This window comes from Equus quagga, chromosome 7 (genome assembly GCF_021613505.1).
Source record: "Equus quagga isolate Etosha38 chromosome 7, UCLA_HA_Equagga_1.0, whole genome shotgun sequence".
NCBI lineage: Eukaryota > Metazoa > Chordata > Mammalia > Perissodactyla > Equidae > Equus > Equus quagga.
In genome coordinates, this window is record NC_060273.1 from 41398236 (window position 1) to 41409314 (window position 11079).

Here is an 11079-nt window from a genome sequence, read left to right on the forward strand (position 1 = left end):
GCAGCAGGCGCGGCAGCAGCAGGCGCGCCCACGGGCCCTGGAAGGCAGCGGCCGCGGGGGCGGGGTCGGCGGCGGGCGCCTCGGGCCGAGCCTCCAGCAGGTGCTGCAGCGCCTCGAGCGCGCGCCGCCGGCCCAGCTTGCTGTCGGCCTCCAGCCCGGGCAGCAGACGGCTCAGGGCGCGGCTCAGCTCTGCCGCCTCAGCCGCTTCGGCCGGGCCCGGGGGCGCCGCGGCCTCCGCCGCCACCAGTGCCGCCATCTTCCTCGCGTTGCCCGTAGCCAGGGGAAACCGGCACTTTTACGACGGCCGCGGCGCGGATTACGGCCCGCCTTCCGGTCGGCTCCGAACGCAACTTTATTGACAGCTCGGGGCGCGGACAGGACACGGCGGGGGCAGAGGCTGGGGGCCAGGGCCCTGGGAAGACCGGGGGACCGGGGCTGGGGGCTGGGGGCCGCAGGGTACGGGGGAGCAGTGGAGGGCCGGGAAGCGCCTGGGCCGGGGACTTGGGGAGCGGAGGGGCGGGGCCCGTGGCGCGGCTCGAGGACTTCCGGCCTGAGCGCGTGGGCCGGAAGCACAGCGCTCGTTCTGCGCCTGCGCTATGCGCTTCCCGGGCTCCACGTGCGGTGGCCTGGCAGGTGCACGGACTGGACCCGCGTGCTCCAGGGAAGTGGGGCGGGGCCCGGCTTGCAGCGCTCACCGGTGCAGGGAGGCTGCCCCGCTCCAGCCCAGGTCGCTGCGGGATCACGGCGTGAGTGGGGCGCGGCGCCCTCGGACGCACGAGGAGCCTCCCTGCGCGGCCTCGCGTCCCCCAGGCCGTGGGGGCGGCTCCAGCACGGACTCCGGTGGGTCCTGCGGCCAGACCCCTTCGAGGCTCCCTCCGGGCTGGGCTCTGGGCGCGACTGGTCCCAGGCGGCCATCAGGGAGACACGCGAGGTGCTGAGGCCAAGGGTCCCCGGTGCCCGCGCCTCGCAGCCGTCTGGGGGAGCTGGACGTCGGCTCGGCTGCACCACCTGGAGGAGGGTTGGGGCACAGGGCAGAGCCCACCGCAGCCGGGGGTCCCCAGATCTGGCTGGCCAGCCCACCCCTCTGTGACAGTGCCCTGAACAAGTTTCCAAAGATCAAAACGTCCTCGATTCTAAGGACTGAACTTTCTTTCCAACTTGACCGCTCTTTTTTGTGGTTGACGTTTGTTTGGTAAAGGGGTGGTGTTAATATGCCACGGTCGTGTCTTTTGAATGTCTTTAGGTGGTGTTCGGTAACCCCTCACCGCTCTCTCCTCCAACAGGCATGTGTTGGGCCTGCTCTGCCTGAGGCACCAGGGACACCGTGACATAGAAATGCGTGTGCCTACTGTCACAGCTCTAAGTCTGGTGACAGGAGATAGAACTGGGAAGTGAATGATCACAGTAATAAGTGCGTCATTGCCACGGTGCTCGGGAACGGATGGCACAGGGTTCCACGAGGAGTGATAGCAGGGGTGACATAGGGAGGGTCAGTGATAGTTTACGAGGGGGCGAGGGGGAGGTCACGAAAGGGTTGCAGAGGGAGGGGCAGCATGGCCACAGGTGCCAGCATTTGAGGACGAGCATCACATTCCACTTTCCCTTGGGGTCTTTGTTGAGCTGTCAGACACCCTGGGGCTCTCCATAACAAATGCTCATTTAACAAAGGCAAAGCATGGCCTAGGCAAAAAAAAAAAAACTGCCAGGAAATGCTCCTCTCTCTGATTGAAGAACTGGTTAAAGGGAAGGCCTGGCTGAGACCTGGGTGGGGAGCCACACCCCACCCTGCAGTCTGCCTGTGGCATCACCGTCAAAGCGTCTGTAGCCCACCTGACCCTGGCTATGCGACTGTGGTGCTGGGGGCCAGCACCCACCGCAGGGCTGGTGTCGGTGGGGCCTGACTTCTTCCAGCTTTCCACCTGGTGGCACAAGGATACCGAGGACCACCAGGCGCTGCCTGGCTCTTCCTGCAGCAGTAGCAGCAACATCAGGTGGCCTGGGGAAGTGCTTCCAACCCTGTAGATGGCACCAGCAAGGCCTGAGCAACAGCAGTGTCAGATTAATAAAGCAGACCGGGAGAGCATTGCAAGGGCTGCAAAAATAAAACTGTCGTTGGAACCACAGACCACAGAAGTTGGCTGAAATCTACACGCTAAACCTAAACAGGGCAACTTCCTGCTAAAACAGAAAGTTTAGGTAAAATCAGGAGTTTCTTAACATAATAGCCAAAATGTCCAGGATACATTAAAAAAAAATCATTTGTCATACCAAGAACCAGGAATACCACTATTGAAATGAAAAGACAACTCACATGAGTGCAAGGGTGAACCAGATTTGGAATCATCTGACAAGGATTTTAAAGCAGTCATAAAAGTACTTCAAAAAATATGAATTCTTTTGAAACAAGTGAGAGAGTAGGAACTCCTAGTAAAGAAATAGAAATTATAAAAAGAACGAAGTGGGAATTACAGAACTGAAAAGTACAGTAACCAAAACAATGTCATGTCCATCCCTGGACACTGATCACCAGGCACCTCACTGCATGGACACAAGAGCGGAGTGGGGGTGACAGGTTAGAGTCAGGGAACTTAGAGCAGTAGGACTTACGCAAAGAAGGAAAGAGAAAACAGACTGGAAAAAAAGTGAACAGAGCCCCAGAGATCTGCAGGACAATAGTTTGTATCGCCAGAGTCCTGGGGCAAGAGGAGGAAGAATGGGCTGAAAAGGTATTTGAGGAAATAATGGCTGAGAACTTCCCAAATTTGGTGAAAGGCATAAGCCCACAGATACAAGAAGCTGAGGAGCCCTGGCTAGGGTAAGCCCTCTGGACATAAACACCAAGACACGTAAGTAAATTTCTGGAAACTCAAGACAGAGGAAAAAATACTGAAAACAGCCAGAGCAAAGTGACACACTGCCTAGAGAGGAAGGCCAGTGTCAACGACAGCACATTTCTCATCCGGAATTGCAGAGGCCAGAAGGAAGAAATCCGTTTTTCAAGTGTTGAAAGAAAAGAACCATCAACTGTGAATCCTCTAGTAGCAAAACTAGCCTTTAGGAGTGGAAGGAGGAATAAAGATAGTCTCAGATGAAGGCAGGATCGTGGAATTTGTTGCCAACAGACTGACTGACCCTTGAGTGAGCTAAAGGATGCTCTGCGAACAGAAAGAAAATTGTGACAGACGAAGGCGGGGACCTTCAGAAAGTTAAGAGCAATGGAGTGGGTAAAAATAGAAGAAACCATAACCGACTATCTTTCACCTCATGAGTTTCTTTAATCATATCTGATGGTTGGAACAAAACGTAAAACACTGATACGGTGCTCAGTGGATGTAGAGGAAATATTTGTGAGAATGGTGTTTGAAAAGTGAGAAGCGTAGAGAGATGTAGATGGGAGTGAGGTTTCTACACGGCACTTGATGTCAGACGTCATTTCATATGTATATGGTGACGTCTAGAGCAGCCTCTAAGAAAACTAAACAGTGATGTACTCAAAAGCATGATAAAGTGGAATTCTAAAAAATGTTCAAGTATCCCACGGTAAGGCATGAGAGAAGGAGCAAACACAGATAATAAAATGGCAGACTTAAGCGCTAACATATGAATAATTACTTTAAATGTAAATGGCCTAACACACCAGTTAGAAGACAGAGATTGACAGAATGAATATAAAAACCACGACCCAACTATATGTTGTTTACTGTATGCTGAAACTCACTTTGAATTTAGTGACATAGGTAGATAGAAAATAAAAGGATGGGGTTGGCCCCATGGCCAAGTGGTGAAGTTCACAGGCTCTGCTGTGGCGGCCCAGGGTTTTGCTGGTTTGGATCCTGGGTGCAGACATGGCGCCACTCGTCTGGCCACGCTGAGGTGGCGTCCCACATGCCACAACTAGAAGGACCCACAACTGAAATATACAACTATGTACTGGGGGGATTTGAGGAGAAAAAGCAGAAAAAAAAAAGATTGGCAACAGTTGTCAGCTCAGGTGCCAATCTTTAAAAAATAAAACAAAACAAAAAAAGGATGAAAAAAGATATATCACGTAAACATTAATGTTTAAAAAAACAGAGTGACTATATTAATATCAGCCAAAGTAGACTTCAGAACGTGGGACATTTCTCTGGGGCAAGAGGGACATTACACAATGATAAAAAGATCAATTGACCAGGAAGATGAAGTGATCTCAGATGTGTATGCACCAGCCAACAGACCTTCAAAATACATAAGGCAAAAACTGGTAGAGCTGAAAGGAGAAAGAGCAGCACATAAAGGGGAGGACTTCAGTGCCCAGTCTCAGCAGTTGGTAGAAATATAGACGATCAGACACGATGCAGAACACTGCCGTCCACCGGCAGGGTGAATAGACCTTTATGGAACACTGCCCCCAACAGCAGCAGAATGTACGTTCTTTTCGAGTGCCCATTGAACATATTCCAAGATAGCCCATATTCTCAGCCATAAAGCAAACCTCAACGAATACAAAAGAATTGAAATCATATCGAGCATGTTCTCTGCCAAAAACGGGATCAGACTAAAAATCAGTAACAGACAACAGGAGGATCTTTAAACAGGGGAAATTAACACAGTTCTACCCAGAAATAAAAGGGAATCAACTACTGATATATGCACCCACTTGGATGAATCTCTAGGGGATTGTGCTGAGCAAAAAAAGAGAATCATAAAAGGATACCTATAGCGTGATTCCATTTACATAACATCCGTGAAAGGACGTAATTACAGAGATGGAGAAGAGGTTAGTGGTCGTCAGGGGTTTGGGGTGACGCTGGGTGTGACTATCGAGGAGGCAAATGAGGGAGCCTTGTATACTGATGGTACTTAATATCTTGGTTGTGGTGGTGGCCACGTCAGTATTTAGACAGGATCTGACCTGCCCGCTTTCCCCAAACACTGCCAGACTGAATAGAAATAAACTGTTACAGAATCCGGGGCAGGAGAAGGGAAGGACGAACTCATTAAAATAAGTGAAATGCCTATAAAAGAGAGAAAGGTCTTTATCTGAGCACAGTGTGAAACAGGAACAAGAAGCTATATAAAAGGAACAGTAAGAGATGTGGGTGATAGGAGCAGAAATGCTCATATCTGGTTCACAGATGTCCCAGAAAAAGGAATGATGCAGACGGAGAGTAGGAGCTGTTTGGGAGGATGATGGGGACGAGTTTTCCAGAGTTAGAGAAAAACGAGAGACCTTAGATTGAAGGATTCATGGAGTGCCAAAGAGCCACACCAGCAGCTGGTGAAATTTAAGGCTATCAAAAACCAGCAGAAAAGTCCAGAAGACTGTCTGACAAGAACAGTTAGCCTTCAAAGGGACAAGAGTCAAATTGATATCAGATGTTTTTCTTTAATTCCACTAACAGCTTTATCGTGGCTTCTAGTTGCCTATATTGGGTAAAGAGTGTTGCTTTTTTTTTTCCCAATAGCAAATTATCCAGACAAATCCAAACACAGTAAAAGAAAGAGAATAATAGAGGTTAGAACAGAAATTAATGAAATAGAAAAACAAACGTACAATAGAGACTGTCAGTAAAGCCAAGAGTTTGTTCTTTTAAAAGGCTCATAAAATTCATAAGCCTCTGTCAAGACGGACAAGGGAAAAAACTGAGAAAACACAAAATACCAACATAAAGGGTATAAGAGGGCCTGTCACTTCAGGTTCTAAACATTAAAGAGATACTAAAGAATAACAAAACCCACTTTATGTCAGAAACGTACATGAAATAGAGAAGTCTTGGGAAAACATAATTTACTAAAACTTCTGCAAGAAAAAAATAGAGGGACCGGCCCCGTGGCTGAGCAGTTAAGTTCTTACACTCCGCTTTGGCAACCCAGGATTTCACTGGTTCGGATCCTGGGTGTAGATGTGGCACCGCTCATCAAGCCATGTCGAGGTGGCGTCCCACACAGAAGAACTAGAATGACCTAGAACTCTGTGCCGAGGCTTTGGGGAGAAAAAAAAAAATAGAGGAAGATTGGCAACAGATGTTAGCTCAGGGCCCATCTTCCTCACCAAAAAGGATAGCTTTAAGAAAAAAAGAAGAGGAAATAGAAAACCAGAGGAGACTAATCCTTGTTGAAGAAATTAAATTTATAATTGAAAAGCTTCCCACAATAAAGGCTATAAGCACAGATGGCTTTACTAGCAAACACTTCAAAACATTTAATAAGGAAATAAGTCTAGTCTTAAATAACCTCTTTCCAAAAACAGGAAGAGGGAGCATCTCCTGACTCATTTCTTGAGGCTGGCGTCATAACCTTGGTCACCTTTTGGGATCAAGAAATGTACAGCAATTTCTTTCACTGAACACAGATGCAGAAATCCTAAACAAAATATTAACAAATTAAATCTGGAAATAAGGGATTTCAAAAAGGATATTACATTGTGACCAGACTGAGTTCATTCCAGGAATGCAAGTTAGCTTAACATAAAAAAATTAATGTAATTTACCACATTAAAAAAAAAAAAACGGAGAAAAGTCATGTGACCATCTCAGTAGATGCAGAAAAAGCATTTGATGAAATCTGACATCCATTTGTGATTTAAAAAAAAACTTTGGCAAATTAGGACTAGAAAAGAATTTCTATAAGCCATATCTATAAATACCCTACAGAGTATATATTAAATGTAGTTATTTTCCAAAGATGGTCACCAGCATTTCTCATCCCTTCGCACACGTCCAGGGTCTTTCCCCTGATGTTGAATCTGAACTGGCCTTGTAACTTGCTTTGGTCAATGGAATGTGGCAGAAACGACACTGAGCTGCGCCCGTGCCTGGCACTGGCCAGATTCATAATATTTTAATTCTTTTACCCTCATAATGTATTTTCGTGTATGGCATCGCTCGATATTGCTTGTTTCCCCCATCATTGTCCCCTTGGGCTGCTGTACCAGAGACCACAGGCTGGGGGCCTTGTAAACGACAGACGCTTATTTCTCCCAATCTGGAGGCTGGAAGTCTTAGATGAAGGTGCCCGCAGGTCGGGTTCTGGTGAGGGCCGGCTTCCTGGTTCACAGATGCCGTCTTCTCGCTGCATCCTCACGTGGCCGAGGGCGGGGAGCTCTGCGGGGCCTCCTCGATCAGGGCACCCCTCCCACCCTGAGGCCCCACCCCACGGCCTGCATCACCCCGGAGCCCGCCTCCAAACACCATCCCCCGGGGTCAGGGTTTAACTGTGAATTTTAGGGACACGAACGTCCCGTCTGTGGCTCTCCTCCTGCTGTTCTCTCATCTTGCACCAGCCCAGACGTAAGCCGAGCCTCGTCTCCTCGATTCCCCTGTGGACTGGTTATCAGTTGCTGTGTAGTGAGGTAGCACAGGCTAGTGACTAAAACCACACACCCATTATCTCTCAGGTCGTGGGTCAGGAGTCCGGGCACGGCTCCCTTGGGTCCCCTGACTCCAGGGCTGGGTTCTGGTCTGAGGCTCGGCCGGCAGCATCTGCTTCCAGGCGCCCCTGGGTGGTGGCGGCACTCGAGGCCTCGGCTTCTTGCTGGCCGCCGCCTGGGGGGGCCATCCTCAGCTCGTCGAGTCTGCCTGCACCCCCAAAACCACACCGGGGAGTAACGCGCACATCAGACATCACTGACATTTTGGGGTGAACTTTCGCATCGCAGACCCATGTGGGGGACGATTCGGGAGCTGGATGGCAGAGAGCCCTGTTCTGAAGTTCCCCTGCCGCCTCCTGTGTCGGGGCTTCTCGCCGACTGGAGGGTCCCCAGAAGCCCCCTGCAGCCACCCCGTCCTCCGGACGTCTTCCCGCTCTCCCCTCACCTCCTCTGTCTTCCTCTCTCCTCCCCCGTGGCCTCGTCCTTGCATCCCCCCAGGGCCCCTGCCGAGTCTGCTCCCGAGAGGAATTAGATGCCTCCCCGAGGAGACAACTCGCTGTGAGAACCGTCATCATTAGTGTTCACAGCCACGGGGCTCTCACGGCGCCTTCATGCTGCACTCCCAGCCTCTCGTCCCTCGGTCCCTCACCATAAGCTGGGGTTAGGGCAACACCCACCTTTATTAGGGATTTAAGGGTCTCTTGCAGGAAAAGTTCCCAGCCCCGTGGTCGTCCCGGAGTGAGTCCTCAGTCAGCATCAGCTGCCGTCACCACCAGTGGCATCCCCTCCAAGCTCCGCTGGGGGCCTCTGCACGTTGCCCAAGGCCCCTCGCCAGGCAGGGGAGAGCCGGGGTCCCACCAGGAGGTCTGCCTGCAGAGCCGTCTCAGACCACAGTGCTCCACAGCATCTCCAGGGCAGGGGTGGAACGAATCATCTTCCTTTCTGCCCCCCAGACGATATGTGTGTCGGTCTCCTCACCAGGCAGAATGAATGAGGGCGACAAACACTGCCGACACCTATTGGAGCTCTCAACTCAGTCGAGGAGATGGAAATTAGGCAGATGGACTCTCACATAGTCAATCAACAAGCACTCCTTTTTTTTTTTTTAAGGAAGATTAGCCCTGAGCTAACTGCTGCCAATCCTCCTCTTTTGCTGGGGAAGACTGTCCCTGAGCTAACATCCATGCCCATCTTCCTCCACTTTATACGTGGGACGCCTGCCACAGCATGGCTTGCCAAGCGGTGCCGTGTCCGCACCCGGGATCCTAACCGTTGAACCCTGGGCTGCTGAAGCAGAGCGTGAGAGCTTAACCACTTGGCCACAGAGCTGGCCCCTGGAAGCTGAATCTTTGCAAGGCCTGGGCACCCAGGTTCTAGGGTGAAGGGAGGACCCCAGAGCTGGGGAGTGTGAACACCTCGCTTAGGAAAGTATTGGGGCTGAGTGAATAGGGTGGGGCCTTCCCCACTGGTGGAGGGGATGTTCTCAGACAAGCACAATTTACTGGGACTTCTGAATGGGTAACCTCATCACCAGGCACATGTTTTCAGCAGGAGGATGTGGCTGCTCAGACACCCCATAAAACCAGGATTTGTTTCCCACTGTCCAGTGGGGCGGTGACCCAGCCGTGTATGGCAACAATGTGGTCCATGTGGCTTCATGCCGCTGCCCCCTGAGGGATGTTCTTACCATGGTCCAATCAGCGTCCCTGACTGACCTGGTGTCACCACCACCACCCCGGCTGCTGGAGTGGGCTGGGGGAGGGAGTTCTTAGGGGAGCTGGCCTGCGGTCCCTGGAGGCGGGAGCCACTGAAATGGGTACCTGGCAGAACCTGAAGGTGAGAGGCTGGCTGCCCTGCCTCCTCGGAGGTGTGAGCACAGGGGCTTGGTACAAGGCACAGCCAAGACAGGCCAAGCGGCCGAGTATCTGGTGGGCTCGGTGCACCCAGCTGACTGACTGCCAGGCCCCTGAACCTGGAGGTCCTTGTCTTGCAAGGACACTGTCCAGGGGTCTCTCTGCCAGGGTGAAACATCCGGCAGAAAGAGGCATGTGTGGGGGGCGCCTCCGGATCAGAAGATCTCCCTCAGGGGGGCCCCCTCCTTCCTGGGGAACAGAGTGTGGGGGGGGGTCCCTGCAGGAGGTCTCTGGAGCACCCCAAGAGAGTCCCGTGAGCAAAAGCCGGCCCTGGAGCATCTTCCCCCAAAGTCCGTCAGGGGAGACCTGGCCCTTTTTTGTCATCCTTTCTGCCAGGCCACCCTGGAGGAGCCAGAGGAGGAGGGGGAGGAAGGAGAGAGGAGGAGGAGGGGGAGGAGGGAGAGAAAGTTGGTCCACAGCATTCCCAGCAGGCCTGAGCTGAGAGACAGCCAGAGGTTTAAATTGTGGGATGAAGCTTAGATTCAGATGAGATGACGTGAATTCCCTAAAATGACTCTCTGCCAAGAGGTGCCACCAGGACAGATGTGAGTGTGCCCGAGGCCTCGACGAGGCCAGAGAGGCAGGTCCCCAGGAGGGCGAGGGCTGGGGGAGCAGAAAGGAGCTCCTAGTTTGTGCACCTGAGTGCGGCCTGTGCCTTTACCTTTGCGCTGGCAGGAGGAAGCTGGGCCAGCGCCAGGCCAGCTGGGGAACATGCTGGGGAACATGCCGGGCAAGGCCAGCCATCCTGTGGCGTGCCTCTGTGGACAGGGAGAGTGGACAGGTGAGCAGGCACAGGTGGGTGTGGACAGGTGAGTGCAGACAGGGAGAGTGGACAGGTGAGCATGGACAGGTGAGTGGAAGAGCTGAACATGGACAGGTGAGTGTGGAAGAGCTGAGCATGGACAGGTGAGTGCAGACAGGTGAGCATGGACAGGTGAGTGCAGACGGAACAGGCACAGGTGTGTGTGGACAGGTGCGTGTCGACGGGAGAAGGGATAGGTGGGTGCAGGCAGGTGAGTGTGGACAGGGAGCAGATGCCCTCTCCTTCAAGGCCTGGGCTCCCTACCCCCTCCTGCTATTTCCACGGCTCTGGGGAAAGGGTGGGTCCCCCAACTTGCTGAGATGGGTTCCCCCACCCTGGCACACGACACGGGGTGACAGGAAGGTGAGGACAGCTCCTGTTCTGCAGGCCTGGGCTAGTGGGTCAGGAGGTGGCCTCTGTGACCTACTGGACATCCGAGGAGGGTGGAAGGAATTTAGCATGACCCTGTGGTTTCCGCTGGGGCCTCTGCGTGAAAGTGGTGCCCTTAACCAAGAAAAGGACACGGCTCCTTCTCACTGGAAGCTGCCAGGGCCCAAGGCCACCCCACTGGCCCTGAGTTGGAGACAGACCCTGGAGAATGGGCGCGCTTTCCGGAACGTGCAGTGTAGACGTGCAGAGGAGACACCCAGGAGTGAGCAGTGAGGGGCCCTGGCTACCCCGTGGCGGGGGGACACAGGGTGGTATGGGACCCGACGACGACTAGCAGGGTCTCTGGTGGAGGGGGGTGAGGAGGTGGGAGCAGGGGCGGTGGTGGTGGTCCTGACCCCGCTGCGCGTGGATCTGTGTGTCCGTCCACCGCCAAGCCTGTCCAGGCTTGTAGTATGCATCCCCAATGCCCAGGGTGGGGATGGCGGGCTTGGGGTCGGGGCAGCGAAGAGGAGGCCAGCGAGAGAGGTGGAAGGGGAGAGTGGGAGCGGTAACAGGGGTAGGCTGGGTGGGGGGGGGGGCCGGGGGAAGATGGGGGGCAGGCCTGGATGTGGGGGGAAGACAGG

At 53.1% G+C, this 11079-nt stretch overlaps 2 protein-coding genes across 2 annotated transcripts in view; both read right to left on the minus strand.

Annotated features, from left to right (window-relative positions):
- The window catches only part of DNAAF5 (dynein axonemal assembly factor 5), a 48387-nt gene extending 48123 nt beyond the window's left edge, over window positions 1-264 (minus strand). Inside the window, exon 1 of the mRNA XM_046667755.1 lies at window positions 3-264. Coding sequence (XP_046523711.1) covers window positions 3-256 — 254 coding nt within the window. The 5' untranslated portion in view covers window positions 257-264. The remainder of the gene's footprint in view (window positions 1-2) is intronic.
- A 7122-nt stretch (window positions 265-7386) lies between these two features.
- Window positions 7387-11079, minus strand: part of LOC124242587 (basic proline-rich protein-like) — a 4260-nt gene continuing 567 nt past the window's right edge. The window contains exons 2-4 of the mRNA XM_046667756.1: window positions 10892-11017; window positions 9926-10022; window positions 7387-7559 (exon numbers count right to left, since the gene is read on the minus strand). Coding sequence (XP_046523712.1) covers window positions 7387-7559; window positions 9926-10022; window positions 10892-11017 — 396 coding nt within the window. The remainder of the gene's footprint in view (window positions 7560-9925; window positions 10023-10891; window positions 11018-11079) is intronic.